Below are 16,527 nucleotides of genomic sequence, written 5' to 3'. Positions count from 1 at the left end.
GACAAGGGCTAGTGGGCCCTTTTATTCTTGACAAGGGCTAGTGGTCCCATCTGGTGTGCTTTCTTTCCTGGCCCAGTGCTCTGTTTGTCCATCTCTGTCTGCTTCTAGGACGGGTGTGCCTCATGGCTGCCTGGCAGGCTCAGTTAGTAGAGTAGAGCGTGCGGCTCTTGATCTCAGGGTTGTGGATTAGAGCCCCACGTTGAGTGTAGAGATCACTTAACAATAAAATCTTTTTAAAAAAGGAAGAAAGAAAAGAAAAGAAAAGAAAAGTAGAAGGATGTGCATCAGCAGGCTCTTCGCATGTCTGCACCAAACCAGAGGCTGACATTTGAGTGGCCCACTGTGGACTGGTGGGGATCCCCCTCCCGTCAGCTTCCACCCACAGGCGTCTGTCTGTTACGCTGTCAGGCCGGGGCTCAGGTAACTCTGGAGTAGGGGCCGGGGGGGCATCCAACACGAATTCAGAAGATGCTCAGGTCCCGACACCCAGAAACTCAGCCCAGGGGTTCTCCTTTAGCGAGGCTGCTGGGATGCACCCAATGCACCCCCGTTCTTCTTGCTGACTTGTTCCCGAGCCCAGTCCCAGGGGTCCGAAGGGGCCTGACTGGAGCACAGGACTTGGAGTTGAGTCCACACTTGTCCACCAAGAGGCTGTGTGTCCAAGCACAGTCTCTGGTCCCAGTGTCCAAACGAGGCCCGCCAGCTCCCCTGGTTGCTTCTGAGGCGCAAACAAAATGAAAGGAGTGTTGCGTCCACGTCGGGGAGTGTGTGCTTGTGAAGCACAGAAATGCAATAAAATCGGCTCCATGGAGGCCTTGTGGGGAATTTCTGTGGGAGCCGAGGGCAGGAGTCCAGCTGTCCCCAGCAGCTCATTGTCCACAACCCGCAGCCACACTGACCCTCCCTCTCTCTGCACAGCAGCTGTCCCTGGAAAGACCTGGTGTCTGCAACGCCACAGTCCACTTGGGGGGAGGCCCAGGGCAGCCTGTACCCTCTGAATGGCCTGGGCCCTCAGAAGTCAGCAGGGCTCGACCAGGGCCTCTGAATGGCCGGCCTGTCCCTTGCAGCGGGGCGGGGGAGGCAGGCCTGTGGTGACAAAAGGGTGGCTAGGAGGGGCTGGGCCTCTGGGAGGTGTGAAGGTGCTTTGCTATTCAGAAAGCAGGTGGTGGAGGCAAGAGGGACCACAATCCAGGGCAGCCCCACGCCCGCCTTCCTGGGTGAGAAAGAACAGGAGTTCAGGGACACGCACTGTGGTGGTTGTGGCTGATAGGTCTGAACTTACCCTGAGACCTTCATGGGTTCCGTGTTTACCCATGTTTACTTATGGGTTCCTCAGTTTACCAATGTGAAAAATGGGAGGGAAGATCTCCAAGGGGCCCTGCCATCCTTGCTGTAGCCATTGGGGGGCAGCACGTCCTCTGCAAACACCCCCACTGGCTCAGCCCTCAGGTCCTTGGCTTTCCTCGGTTTTCACAAAATGGCACCAACACAGAAAGCTTTGTCGGAGGTTCTGGCACTGGTGAGAGAAACACCCGCTGAGAGCACCCTGGAACAGGTAACAGGCCGTGTCTGAGGGATACTGTGTTGCTCACAACTGGTCTCGAGCATCTTGAACACCCAGAACCCCTTATTGGGACATTGGGATCCAGGGCCCACCAAGGGCGTCTTCCTGCTTCTGCTCCCGACTGACCCCTCTCGCCCCCGGGGACTTTCTTCCACCGAACACGAGAGGCTGGTTTGGAGGCTGTGGGAGGGGCAAATTCTCTCTGTTGTCCCTGGGATAGGAGGTGCCCTTTGGAGCCTTGGCCATAGCCAGGAAAACACTTAGGGGGAACAAAATTGACCCCAGCAATTTACTTATAAAAATGTTCACAAGGACACTCTGAGGGAAATAACATCCGCCTGGAATTAATATCGCCTGAAGCCTTTTAAGTTTTTTTCTTGGGCGTTTTTGTTTGTTTTCATTTTTCAGCTAAATTCAGCCAGATTCCTCGTCTCTCTTGTTTGTAATAGGGAACAGCTGGAATCCTAAATGAACAGTGAGCAGGAACACAACTAGACTGTAATATTTATAGTTCCCAGAGAAGTTGTAACAATGTCAGTGGATGATTGAAAACTTTCATTTTCAACCTTTCGATACAATTAAAACAGAATATAAGTGACTACGGAAAAGTGGAAGAATTGGTCATGCAGGAAGATTCCAGAGTTTTCTTTCTTTCTTTTGTTGTGCTGCACTTTTTTCTTATCACAGAGGTGATGCTTGTCAATGAGGCGGGAAAATGTCATGCTCCGACCCACCCAAAAAGACTCTGTTATTGAAATCCTTGGTGTGGAAACTTCCAGATCTCTTGGTACGTGCATGTGCGCGCACACACACATACACGCACGAATCTCATGCCAGCCTGGTCTTCAGATGAATTCTTTAGGGTTAGACATTTACAAAATTCCCAATTTCTTGCTATGTCAAAGCTGAGCTAGCCTGATGAGCTGAAATGCACTGAAGTGTTCAAAAACTTTAATAGAAAATAATAATAATAATAATAAATAAATAAATAAATAAAAACCTTGATAGAGGAATTTACACCTGCAAGTGTTGCAGAGTGGACAGACCCCTTCCATGGTCACTTCCTGGTGCCTTTATCTCTCCATCTCATTTCTGCTGTCTCCAAGGGGACTCCATCAGGCCCAAGGCTTCTGCTCCCCCAGGAGCCCCTGGAAGGCGCTGGACAGTGAGGAGGCCAAAGGTCCCAGCTGGGCTGGTAGCGGGTTGGCCAGGCCGGGTGGCGGTGGGCCCCGCCCCAGAAAATCAATTCCTGCCACCCCGCCTGCCCGGGCCTCCCCGCCTTTTCCAGCTCCTTCCCTTCCCGCTGCTGTGCCTGTCCCCCGCTACGTGCTCGCTTGGCGGTACCAGGAGTTCCTGCCTCCGGCTGCCCACTGCGACTTCCAGGAGTGTGGCACCTGGCCTGGTAAGGCTTCAGGACACTAGCGCGTGAATGAGTTTCTGATCATACCAGCAGCTTCCTGGCTAGAGCGCCCTTTCCAGAAAACAGCCAAGCCCTCCGCCCTCGGGGGGAAACCACACTTGAGTGCTCATGAAGGCCTGGGAACCGGAAAGAGTGGCGTTCAGTGTCCTCACGGTGCGGCGGAGGACGTCTGCTCAGGAGCCAGTGTGCCTGAAACTCGGGCTTTCGTCCTCTTGATCGTTTCCCGAGTGCTGAAAGCCGTGATATTTTTGGACCTTTCCCAGTCCTGGTGGGAGAACTGCCTGATCTTGCTCCTTGCCCCAGGGAGAGGTATCACAGGGCAGTGGAAAGACACAGTATCCCAATTCTATCCCTATGGCACTCTGGGCCTCAGTTTCCCTGTCTCGAATTTGGGAGTCAGAGTCCCCACCACATGGCACTGCCGTGAGGCTCAAGGGGAGATGAGGTCTTTGGGAACTTAAGGTGACTTTTGAAGCACAACATAAATGCAAGCAACCTTTATGGCTGAAACCCTTATGGCTGAGCCCCCACCAGCATCGATTGCTGCACTTGGAGCTGTGCCCTGGGCCATTATGTGATCTGGAGGGGTCCAGGGTGGCTGGAGGGAATCTGTGGCTCATTGGCGCAGGAATCCACTGGAGAGGATTCTAGAGACCTCCATGATTCTACCTGGGATGACAGTCCCTCCCCCCTCCACAACGCATCCTTCCTAGGGCCATTCTGCAAGCTCTTCTCCCAATGCACAGATAACTCTGCCCCGAACAGGATCACACAGCAATCCTATGTGGGCTCAGCCCTGGGATCACCGTTCCAAGCAAAATGGTGAAGAAGCAGCCCACCACAGTGTTACAGGAGACAACCAGTGTCATCTCAAGCTCATTGTCCATCTCTGGGGCAAAACAGAAGATGGCCTGGTGGCTTTTGTGGTGATGTGGGTGGAAAAAGCATGGCAAGAAAGAACAGAAGCTTGTGCCCTATCTTCAGTGCAGTGAGAACAGTATGTGCAAAGGCCCTGGGGTTGGAATGCATTGGTCTGTCTGAAGAACACTGTAGCCTGAGCTCAGTGAGCAAAAGGGAGAGATGACATCCAGGAAGTAGTCAGGCACCAAATGGTAGAGACCACAATTAGGGCCTTGGTATTTGGTCGAAGTATAATGGGAAACCATTGGAGGAATTTGAGTAAGAAAGTGATGTGATCGGAATTCTGTTTTTAAGGTATTAAATAATAATTAATAAAGAGTAATGAATATCATTTACCCACCACCCACTTTAAACAACACATCACAGATGCAAGCGAAGTCCTGTGTTCTCTCTCTCCCTGTAATGAGCAGCACCACTGTTCTGAATTTCATGTTTTTCTCATGAATCCCCTTTACTATGGTTTATGCCACCTCAAGATCACATATGTGCATAATTATTTTGTTATTGTTCCACTTTTTTTAAAAAGCTTTTATTTTTAAGTAATCTCTACACCCAACGTGGGACTCGAACTCACGACCCTGAGATCAAGCCTGAGCTAGCCAGGCACTCCCTGTGATTATTCAACTTTTTACAAATAATATTGCAGTATGTATTTTTCCTGCTACTTGCTTCTGTGGCTGGCGAATGTCTTCTGCACTGATACGTGTGGTTCTGGTTCATTCATTCTATACTACTCTACTACCTCGATGATTATGGAATGTGATCCCATTCGCAGACATTTAAGATGTTTCCCGTATGTTTCAACCACAAGTAATTCTGATGAAAACATTTTTGTTTCTGATGCACACACGCAAGCTTCTCTAGGGTCAGTACCTACGAGTGGGATTTCTGGGTCATAGGCATAGACATGTTCCATTTAATAGATATCACCAGACTGCTTTCAGAGCATGGGTTCCCGTGGACAGTTCTACCAACAGATGATGAGGACGGTCCCTCGTCCTGAGCCGTGCTTGGTACTGTCAGACTTTTCGAGGTTCGTGCCTGACTGGGGGTGTGAGACGGCATCTTGCTGTGGTTTCCATTTTCGTTACCTTAATTACTAGTGAGAGCGAGTGCTTTCATGCGTTTACTGGCATTCCCATTTCCTGCCCTGTAAATTGTCAGCTTGTCCCTGTTCATGATTTTTCTCATAGGCTGCTAGTCCTTTTCCTCCTGCTTTTTAGGAATTATTTTCCGTGGTCTGGATTCCTTCCTTCGGCCCATCGTCCCCAAGCGCCATTAGACGTCAGCTACTCTTCTCTGATACGTGGGGTTTCCTGCAGAGGACAAGTCCTCATGGAGCCTTTGTCTTCCCAGCGAACACCTGTCCTTCTGTCCCCTGCATTTTCTGGACACTGCTCATAGCTATAGGCTTAATTAGATCCAGGCTCAAAAAAAAAAAAAAAAAAAATTCTTTGCAGCCCATTTCATTGGCACAGCTGTGTAGTCCAAGAAGCACAGAATGTTAGCTTATTTCACCCGGAGTGATATTAACACTGCTATGTATCTCCAAAGGTGACCTGCCCAGCCCATCTGTTGAACAAAGACCTTCTCTAGCTTCTCTACCTGCCACCTTCAGGTGCTGGGAGCAGATGAGGGTCATCACCTGCGTCCACCGCTCCACTGTGGCTGCAAAACGAATCCTTTTGAATTTACAAGCTGGAACCGCTCCAGGAGGACCTTCCATTCACCAACTGTAGAGGGTTGAATGGTGCCCCCCCCCAAAAGATACATCCACCCAGAGACTGAGACTGTGACCTTATCTGAAAAAAAAGATCTTTGCAGATGCCGTTAAGGGTTTTGTAGGTTAATGAAGGATTCTGAGATGAAATCGTCCTGGATTGTTGGGTGGGCCCTAAAGCTGATGGCGAGTGTTGTGAGAGACAGACAGAGGGACACAGACACAGAGGGAAGAGAAGGTGATGTGAAGCCGGAGGCAGAGATCAGAGGCTCGAAGCCTCGGGCAGGGGCTCCTGGAGACGCTAGAGTTGGCAGAAGCAGGGAAGGGCTCTCTGGTAGAGAACAGAGGGGACCTTGGCCCTGCCAATGCCTTGAGTTTAGATTTATGGTTTCTGGAACTGTGGGGGAAAAAAATACATTTCTGTTCTTTCAAGCCAGGCCGCTTGTGGTCATTACAGCAGCCCGGAACCCACGACGAGATTTCTCCGAGATAGAATTTGGACAGAAAAGGCAGGACAAACACTTGCTTCTTCCCCTCTATTTGTCAACTTACAGAATAACAAACGGTTCCTCTAGCAACCTCCAAAATTGACCAATGAGTTTTCTTTCATTTTTTAGCACCATATGAGCTCCTATATTTTCTATATATTTGGTATGTTTTGGTCCATTGAGTTTTAGTCTTTCTCTGATATTTTTTTCCGTACTTAGTGTGTCCCAAGAGCATTCCAGAAGGCCGCTGCCTTCTTTTGGGCATGACTTCAGTAGTCTTAGGTAAATTTCTTGTTTTCTGGCCTAAAATGATATCCCAGACACATCCTGTATATCCTTGCCCCAGATCTGGAAGCCGCATCTCTCCAGGGAGCCATGGTTCCCCCATATGCGAAAGAGAGAAACCACTGTCCAGGCCCAAGGTGTCCACTGATGCCCCTGCTTGTGGTTGTCTCCAGGCCTGAGAAGTACACAGGGTTGTAAAGCACAACCCTCTTAGAAAAGATTTTATCGACTCAACACTGATTATTTCCAATTTGAATTTACGATTACAACATTTTTACTTAGATTTCTCGATTTTATATTTGGATCTCTGTTTTATTATCCTGAAATTATTATTACTGAGGGCAGAAACCTAACTATTTCTGTACACATAGTAACATAGTGTAGCAATTACATGCACTGAGTACACACGCAGCTTCAAAGTAACAATACTACTACTGACCAGATACTGACAAGATTCCTGAGCACCATTTGGATTTCTTTGCAGCCCTTCTTGTCCTTAGGACATACCTACCCCATTAGGTGTGATGGTAAAATCACCATGTATAAAGATAACCCAGAGGGGAAAGAAATAAATTAAATTTTTTAAATAAATTAAATTTTAAAAATAAAAATGACTCAGAGGGGGCACCCGGCTGGTTCAGTCAGCGGAGCATGCAGCTCTCGATCTCGGGCATGAGTTCAAGCCCCACATTAGGTGTAGAGATCACTTAAAAATAAAATCTTTAAAAGAAATAAACCCGGGGCACCTGGGTGGCTCATTCTGTTAAGCATCTGCCTTTGGTTCAGGTCATGATGTCAGGGTCCTGGAATTGAGCCCCACATCCGAGCTCAGTAAGGAGTCTGCTTCTCCCTCCAACCCTTCTCCCTCTGTCTCTGTCTCACTCTCTCAGATAAATAAATAAAATCTTTTAAAAAATAAAATTAATTAAATAATTTGGAAAAAGTTCTCTGTGTATGCTACCAACTCAATGTATTTGATCATTTTACTATGTTTTCACATCTTAAGTATTCTGGATTTAAAAAGATGTTTAAAATTTAGTTTTGTTTTAGGGGCACCTGGGTGGCTCAGTGGGTTAAAGCCTCTGCCTTCGGCTCAGGTCATGATCCCAGGGTCCTGGGATGGAGCCCCGCATTGGGCTCTCTGCTCAGCGGGGAGCCTGCTTCCTCCCCTCTCTCTCTGCCTGCCTCTCTGCCTGCTTGTGGTCTCTGTCTGTCAAATGAATAAATAAAATCTTTAAAAAATAATAATAAAATAAAATTTAGTTTTGTTTTATAACGATGTAAAATGGAAGGTTCCAAGCTTAAAACTACCGAACAGGACGCCCTCAGAGAAGCCCAACTTCCAGCCCCATCCCCCACTCTTCTTCTGCCTCCCCTTTCAGATAACCATTCTAATTAATTTTCGGTTCCTTCTCCCCTCGTTTTGGAGCACAAACAGCCATGACCCCTGTCCCTGCCGGCTCGCAGTGCCCCGAGCCTGCCCACTGGGCTCCCCACGTGAAATCCTTCAACGCAGGCGGAGCACCAGTGCCTCTGAGGAGGTCACAAACCGTGGTACTCCAGGGAGAGGGTGATGGCTTAGGTCAATGTCTGTCCTGCTCATGGAGCTTGAGTGCCCACCGTAGAAACCATCCCCCCTGCCCCATCTCTGCACCCCAGGCCTCAGCCCCATGCCTGGCACGCGGCAGGTGCTAAAGGAAGCTTGGATAAATGAAAAGGAAGACTTCTTCTTTTTTTTTTTTTTTTAAGATTTTATTTATTTATTTGAGAGAGAGAATGCACACAAGCAGGGGGGAGGGCAGAGGGAGAGGCAGGCTCCCTACTGAGCAGGAGCCCCATGTGGGACAGATTCCAGGACCCTGAGATCATGGCCTGAGCTGAAGGCAGACGCTTAACGACTGAGCCGCCCAGGCATCCTGAAAGGGAAGACTTCTGTAGCTAAAACAGCTCGGATACCAAAGACCTAGCTTCAGATCCTGGCTCCACCGTCTTCTACCCTGGAAATGGCGGGCGCGTCACCCGGCTGTCCCCCATCTTGGCTTCCATTTCAATAAACTGGGGGAAATGCAGCTTCTCTGAGGACGGCCCCGAGCGGTGAATGAAGTCAGAGGTGATGGATGACAGCGTGGGGGAACAAAGCCAGTAAAGAGCAGACAAAGGAACTGGGAAGAACATGGTGGGGGGCTGGGCCGGAGAGGGGGGAAGCGAAGCGGCCGGTGGCGAGAAAGGGCCTCCGTCAGAAACGTGCATCGGTGCACTCAGACCATGGCGATCATGGCGGTGACCGATTGTGACCGTGAGCCACAGAACTGGACCTTGAACCCGGCTCTAGTGACAAGGCCCAGCCACCATCTGACCCACGAGGATGAGACGTGCAGGGAGGTCCTCTCTGCTCTCCTGCCCTCTCCTCCCGGTCTGTCCTGCGAGCCCGGGGGTCCTACTCCTCTGTTCTTCCTTTGCTCGCCCAGCCCGGCCCAGGCTCCAGACCTCGCCACCAGCAAGTTGCAAGGTAAGACTCTCTTTCCTTCTTCCTAAACTTGGTTCTGGAACCCTTCCCACCTCGATCCCTGTCCCATCCCCGGTGTCCCTGGGCGGAGGACAAAGAAGGCATATTTGAAGTGGTACAGAAGAAACAGAAAAGAGAAATTTTCAAATGACCAATTCCCAAAGACATTTTATTTCACCTAAATCCCACAGGGCAGTCCGGGCTGCTTTGTAATTTACACAGATCAACACGCATGATTCGATAGGAAGATACTTAGGGCTCCATTTCCTTTACATTTCTATTCCAATCAATTCCCATTGGTGTCTTCTAACAAACCCCTTCTCATACCCTTAAACCACCGCATTTCCGCTCAGGGACAGTGGTTTACTCAGTCTTACAGAAACGGGAACAGGAGCCTCGGGGAGGCTGCAATCCCGGCACCGGATTTCTCGGAGGAGCCGGGGTGGGGGAGGAGCCGGGCAGGGCGTGGGCTCAGAGGAGGGCCCTTTTGTCCTGCACACCTCCCGCTTCAAGCTCGCCATCTCTAGAATTTGTCTTTCTTGTTCCTCTTTTCAGTAAGTCTTCTCGAGAATTCGAACCATTTGTTGAGCTTTTTTATGTAAAGCTGGAACTCCTAGATTATACACTATGAAAAGAAGAGTTCGTGTGGGAAGGTCAGAAGTTTGGTGGTCCTTGTGGGACAGCCAGACACATTCCCCACACCTGTACTAAAGGCGGGGATTTTAGGTTCCTTAGAATGCCCTCCATGTCCTGTCCCACCAGCTTCAAGCACCTTCCCGCTTTCTGAATTTAGGCGTGGAAGCTGCCTTAATCCAAGGGCTGACACATCGGTGGTGGTTCTGCCGCTGGACCTTGGTTTCTCGTGCGATGCTCAGTAGCCCTTACCTTAAGGGGACATGCATGTTTTCTAATAAATGAATTGCAAGACATCTATATTTGGTCATTATCTTGCTTTTGTAATCTTGCTTCTTTGCCAGGTCATTTCTTATTGCTGGGGTGACCATATTAACCCAGTGGGGATGGGTTCAATGGAACTAGGAGGCATCAGGTGCGTGACACAACCGGGCTGGCCAGAGACCAGCGCTGCTACCTAGAAGGCTGGGTCTGAGGGCAGGGGGAGCAAAATGGTGCTCAGTTCTCTTAGCAGCAAAGGGAGGCTGTCGCTCCGGTCCCCTGACTGCAAGTGGGGGACGAGGCCTTCTTCTTATCTCCTGGGAGCTGAAGTAATAACCCTAATCGGTGAGTCTCAGAAGGGTGGGCACAGAGGACACCCAGGTGAACTGCAGCATGGGGCATCTGGGTCGGAGAGGCGGAAATCTAGACCATCTCTGTGTTTCCTCCTGAGGGTGAATTGAAGCGACACCCCCCCCCCCTTGTGGAAGGAGCATTTGGGGTGTGGCAAAGGGGAAACTATGCAATCTGTACCTGTCTACTGCAAGAGCCATGGGACATTTCATCAGGGAAAAGGGAACATGGCAGGATTAGAACAAGGAGGTAGATCAGGGGGTCTGTGTCCCTTCAGCCAGGCTGCTAGCATTTGGACCTAGTTAAGAGGATGTCGTCCTTTGGGGAAGGAATTGGTACTGTTATTATGGTATATAATGTAATACGGGGAAATGATCATTATGACAGGTGTCCTTTTTCCTCTGTTGGTATTGCTGGAGGAGCAAACAAATGCAAGAGGAAATAATCAATTAGCCAGGAAGGAAGGATGGGGAGAGAATCACAAATGGGCCTTTGTTGAGGGGGAGGCGGGGAGCCTGTCTGGAGATTTAAAGGTTTTGAAAGATATGTATAATCAGTGGGGGTCATACTGAGTGGGCAATATTGACTGGAATCAATTCTATCGTATTCGAGGATGTTAAGGTCTCAGGAATGTTTAGCAGAAACAGACTGTAAAGACAATGAATTCAGGGAATGTGTATAGCTCACCCTAATTTTACAGAGAAACGGGCAAAATAAAGATGGGGAAATTGCAGAATATTTGCATTCTTGCAACCACATTAATAAGGTGAGCCAAGAAGCCTGACCCAGTGTGTTAGAGGATCCCGGGGAGGCTGGACTGGTCATACCTACTTCCAGCACCCTGGTGTCTGGGGCATGATCCCCAAGAAAATGTAGTAAACAATACATGCTCTAGTTAACACCACCTTGAGGAGATGTGTGGAAATTGGGGATGGGCTTGCCTGCACTCTTATGGGAGCGTCAGGATGTTGTTAAGCATCTTGCTCTCCTACTGGGTGTCTCTGGCCAAGACCAAGTAGGTAATAAATCATGTAACTGTCCATCCTCGTGGTCTCCTCTGTTCTACTCACTGGCATCACTGCCTGGACTGGGAAGATGAGCCACCTCCTTTGCCCACACATCCGCTGTACGGATTGGCCCATCTGAGCCTCCTGCCCTTTAGATGACTGTCCCTCCCCTACTATTGCCAGAAGACATGCATCCACCCAGAGAAGGATGAAAACAGGACTCAAGGAATCGCAAAGGATAAATAAGAGTTGATCTTACGTAGGTGAGGGAAATTCATGAGGTTGGTTTCCACCACTCTGTTGTTCAGGGGCTGGATGCTCCGGTAGTCATTGTGGAGGGTCTTGTTGTGGTGATCCAATATGGAGTTTTCTAGCTTCCAAATCTACAGGCCACATGAAGTGGATTATGGAGGGGAAGAGGTACTGGGTGGTTTTAAGGAGCATAGTTTATTGGGTTTATTTCTATAACCCTGATAAAGTGAGTATGAGAAGATCTCAAGTTCTGCTCCATGGCAACAGAGCATCCACCCACCCACCCAGCCACCCCGCCATCCACCCAGCCACCCATTCATTCTTCCAACCATCTCTTGGTCACCAGTAGAAAGGAGAAAAAGAAGCAAATAGATTTGTGGGTGGGTATCTTTGAATAGGGTTCTTTCCACCTTTTCCTGCATTGGGGAAATGGAAATTTAAAGAAAAAGATCTACTTGTTCCTGAGGAAGAACATGACCCAGAAGGAAATGCCAGCTTTTCCTCTGCCACCTCAGTTACGTTTGTCCTTTCCCTAAGGCAACAAATATTTACTGTGCACCCATGCTATGCTGGGGAACCAAAGGTGGCTGACACAGCTCTTCTCCTCAAAGGACTGCAGGCCAGCTAGCATATTAAAGAGCTAACAATGTCAGCTCTTTGTTCTGTCCATCAAGGGCCTAGAACGTTACCTGGAGGGAGCATCCGCTCAGCAAATGTTTGCCTTCGCGATGCAGCCCTTCTTCTCTGACCCGGGTCAGGTCCCAGTCCTTTGGCTGCATCCAAGGTCCCAGGGTTCCCTGGATTCCCTGATGCCTCAACTTGCCCATCTCTGTCCAAGCACTAGTAAGGTCACCCAGGCCAGGAGGGGTGAGGCAGAGCAGTCCCGGGGCAGGAAAGCAGCTGGGAGCCCGGGTGCTGGCACTAAGGTGAGAGGTAGTGAAGCGCTCTCGTCAGCCAGGCAGTCAGAAGGGGACCTGCGGAGGCAGGGCGGGGGCCTTACCTGTGCTCTGGAGAGCGGCACGTGATGGGCCAGCACAAACCAGTGGACGTTCTCAGTGCAGGGAGGAGTGGTGAGTGACCCATTGTAGCTGTAGTAGTGCTGGATGCCCCCGGGGAGCATGTGCAGAATGTCAAGGTCACTCAGAACCGTGCTTTGTCCTAACAGAGGGGACAAAGGATAAAGGAATGTGAGGGGCCACTGGTGCCCCTTGGGGGACAGCTCAGGCTCAGACCGCCCCAAGTTTGAATCTTCTGAGTCACCGGAACACAGAGGCTGATCGTTTGAAGCATTTCCCCAGTCTGCTGCTTCCTAGAAGGGGGTAAGAGCAAACACTCTGGGGAGAGACCCACTCAGATACCTCCTCCTGGCTGTCACCTCCTCCTGGCTGTCACCCTCAAGGGAATGTTCAATAGGATTCCTACAAGGATAAGGGGGGAGGGGTGTGCTTATAAAGTCTGGTCATTGAACTTGAGCTTGGAAAGTCCTCATGAGCCTAACTGTCATCACAACTGTTGGGCAGAAGATATGCTTTATGTTAAATGAGAGAAGAGAATTATGACTGCTAGGGGCTTCCGGATAAGAAATCTCAAAAAAGAACAAAATGTCTTGGTTTTGGCTCACTTAGAAATGAGTGGATAGAGACCTGGGTGGCTCAGTCAGTTAAGGATCTGCCTTTGTCTCAGGTCATGATCCGGGGGTCCTGGGATGGAGCCCCGCATCCGGGCTCCCTGCTCAGCAGGAAGTCTGCTTCTCCTCTGCCCTTCCCCCTTCTTGTGCTCTTTCTCAAATGAATAAATCTAAAAGAAAGAAAGAAGGGAGGGAGGAAGGAAGGAAGAAAAAAAAAGAAAGAAAGAAATGGCTGTATAGAGATGAGAAAGGCAGACTCAGAACCAAGTGGGGGTTCAGGCACCTTGTCCTGAGCATTTCCTGCCATGGTTCCCGAGAAACCAGGCTCAGCCCCCGGGGGTGGGGGCTCGCGTGGGGAGAGGAGTTTCCACAGGGTGTCCGGAGACTCCCAGCTCAAGTACCCATCACTGCATCTCGAGAATCCCTCTTCCATTCATGTCATGATTCTGAGCTCCTGAGCTCAGCATGACGCCAACGAAGAAACACAGAGTTGAGTTGAATTTTTTTGCTTTCCCAAAAATGCACTTTGCATTCTTTTGATGGCAAAGAGGTTACAGCTTTTACGTAGACATAAATAGACTCGCTAAACCAAGGTGTCAGAGTCTGGTAGTGGAAAATCCCATGAATAGGCTAAAAAAAAAATTCTAAATTTTAGTGTTATTGGAAGAGCTTCCAGATACAACCTTCTAAAGGGCTCTCGAGCATAGATGTAGCTTCATCCCTGTAATATAGTTAAGTGAGTCAAGAATTCCAGGACCATGGTGCAGCCACTAGGGAAAGCAATGTGATGGCAGCTTTAAGAATTAACCCTTGAGGGCACCTGGGTGGCTCAGTGGGTTAAACCGCTGCCTTCGGCTCAGGTCATGATCTCAGGGTCCTGGGATCAAGTCCCGCATCGGGCTCTCTGCTCGGCAGGGAGCCTGCTTCCTCCTCTCTCTCTGCTTGCCTCTCTACCTACTTGTGATCTCTATCTGTCAAATAAATAAATAAAATCTTTAAAAAAAAAAAAAAAAGAATTAACCCTTGAGGGGCGCCTGGGTGGCTCAGTGGGTTAAGCCGCTGCCTTGGGCTCAGGTCATGATCTCAGGGTCCTGGGATCGAGTCCCGCATCGGGCTCTCTGCTCAGCAGAGAGCCTGCTTCCCTCTCTCTCTCTGCCTGCCTCTCCATCTACTTGTGATTTCTCTCTGTCAAATAAATAAATAAAATCTTTAAAAAAAAAAAAGAATTAACCCTTGAATTACCATATGACCCAGCAATCCTGCTTCTCAGCTTGCACACAAGAGGACTGAAATCAGGGAGGTGAAAACAGTAAGACGCGCTGACGGTTTGGATGTGAGGGATAATGGAAAGTGGAAAACCGAGAATGATTCTGGGAGGGGCGCCTGGCTGGCTCAGTTTGTAGAACACGCAACTCTTGATCTCAGGGTCATGAGTTCAAACCCCACACTGGGGGTGGAGGCCACTTTAAAAGGAATTTTTTTAAGTTAAAAAAAGAAACAAACAAACAGGGATCCTGGGGTATGGGGCTTCAACAGTGGGATGGCTTATGATGCTCTTTGCTGAGATGAGGAAGTCAGTTTAGGGACGAGCCTGGGGGCTGGGTGGTAGGGAAGGTTCGGGCCATATTAAATTTTAGATCTGCAGGGCAGTATCAAGCAAGCTGTTGGATAGAGGAATCCAGAGTTGAGAGGGAGGCCAGTGCGGCGAGCAGTATTGACCAGAAGCATCATTTATTGAATTGGAAAAGGAAATGGCTCTGCATCAGTTCGTAGAAACGGAAGGTCTAAGGTCCATGCATTCAAGGAGACGCCTCAGACCACAGGCCTGTGGTTTCTCCTGCTGGCCTTGCTGAGGGTCCGCAAAATAGCCAGCTGGTTCTTGCATCTGCTTTGCCTCCCCTGCCCCGTGGTCCTGTCACTGCATGGAGGACCTCAGATTTTAGGAGTCCACAGCGCAGAGAGGGCAACAGAGGCCATGGGACGGAATGAGGCCCCCTGGAGAAGGCAGAGCCGGCGCCCCCCACCGTGAGAGCAGGAGCAGAAAGAGAGCGCAGCTGGGGGTGAGCCGGAGAGTGGGCAGGAGAGCGAGGTGGGATGGATCGTGGTCTCCAGGTCAACCAAGAGAAAAGAGAAGTGGCCAGGAGATCTAACAGGGCTGACCTTAAAGGGACGGTGGCTGTCAGGGTCAGCCGAGGGTGAGTGAGAAAACGGAACAGGACCACGAGGCAACACATTCAAGGGCGCGTCGGAGTAGGAAGGAAGAGGGGAAGACAGCAAGGGGCCGGCTGGGTCCGTGAGACTCGTGGGGTGTTAGCAAGGGGCCGGCTGGGTCCGTGAGACTCGTGGGGTGTTAGCAAGGGGCCGGCTGGGTCCGTGAGACTCGTGGGGTGTCAGAGCACGGATCTGTGTGCCGAGCCAGCAGCAGGTGAACAGTAAGAAATGGGGCTGCGGGACAGCAGAGGCGAGCAGGTGGAGGGACCCTAAGCGGGAGGGCCGGTGCGCGCGTGCGGAGGGCCGGGCTGGGTCGGGAGCAGGGACTCTCGCCCACGGCGACAGAGGCGGGGACGTGGAGCTAGGCCGGGGCAGATGGGTTAAGAAGATGAGTGAGGGTCTGACCGCCTTTTAGATAAAGTGGGAATAAGGCATCCGATCCACTCAAGGGGGAAGCTGGGGCGGGGGGCAGAGGGGCTTCGAGGAAGGGGAGGAAACGCGAAATAGCGTTCTGGAGCGGGGGGAAGCAAAGGCCCAGATGAGTGTTTGAGGACTTCCAGGCCGTGTTAATACATGCTCATATTTGTAGCTATGAATAAAAATAACAGTAGTTGGGGGCACCTGGGTGGCTCAGTGGGTGAAGCGTCTGCCTTCAGCTCAGGTCATGAGCCCTGGGTCCTGGGACTGAGTCCCAAGTCATCAGGCTCCACACTCAGAGGGGAGTCTGCTTCTGCCCCTGCCTCTCCCCCATCCCCACTCATGCGCTGGGGAGAACAGAAGGCCCACAGGTCGGAGGTCAAGGGACCCCCTGGATGGGCGGGACTGGAAGTCAGGGACCTGCCGTCTGGGAGGGGTGGCCAAAGTCAGAAGCACAAGCCCAGGGTGTCAAAGCTGATGTGGCTGTGGCTCAGGTCACAGGCCGTAGGGATCGGTGGCCACTCGGACATGAATCCTGCCTTCTGGAGGCAGAGGAGAGGGAGACCAGCCCTGTCCAGGCACAATGATGGGAGGGCGTTCCTTAGCCTGAAGCTAAGGAGGACATCTCTCTCTCTCTCCCCTCCCCCCACCCAGTGCCCAGAGTCATCACTACTCACTGGAGCTAGAGGGGAAGCGAAGATATCCCCTGTCCGTGGTCCCCTGGCTTCCAACCGTGGGAATCAACACATGGGGTTTGTGAACAGGTTTCTCAACGGTGTTTGCAGCCTGAGCCGACAGCAGGAGCCTCTGGCATGAGAGCCCTGGCCCCCCGGCGGGGCCCGTGTGCCCCGCCCCCTGCCGATG

General features: G+C 50.7%; 1 protein-coding gene across 1 annotated transcript in view; it reads right to left on the bottom strand.

Annotated features, from left to right (window-relative positions):
- Nucleotides 1-9,067: 9,067 nt before the first annotated feature.
- The window catches only part of CA6 (carbonic anhydrase 6), a 20,907-nt gene continuing 13,447 nt past the window's right edge, over nt 9,068-16,527 (bottom strand). The window contains exons 6-8 of the mRNA XM_059375486.1: nt 12,409-12,566; nt 11,416-11,539; nt 9,068-9,529 (exon numbers count right to left, since the gene is read on the bottom strand). Of these exons, the coding sequence (XP_059231469.1) occupies nt 9,456-9,529; nt 11,416-11,539; nt 12,409-12,566 (356 nt within the window). The 3' untranslated portion in view covers nt 9,068-9,455. The remainder of the gene's footprint in view (nt 9,530-11,415; nt 11,540-12,408; nt 12,567-16,527) is intronic.

This window comes from Mustela nigripes, chromosome 14 (genome assembly GCF_022355385.1).
Source record: "Mustela nigripes isolate SB6536 chromosome 14, MUSNIG.SB6536, whole genome shotgun sequence".
Classification (NCBI taxonomy): Eukaryota; Metazoa; Chordata; class Mammalia; order Carnivora; family Mustelidae; genus Mustela; species Mustela nigripes.
The sequence above is the reverse complement of the archived record's forward strand: the minus strand, read 5'-3'. Positions and strand labels throughout refer to the sequence as shown.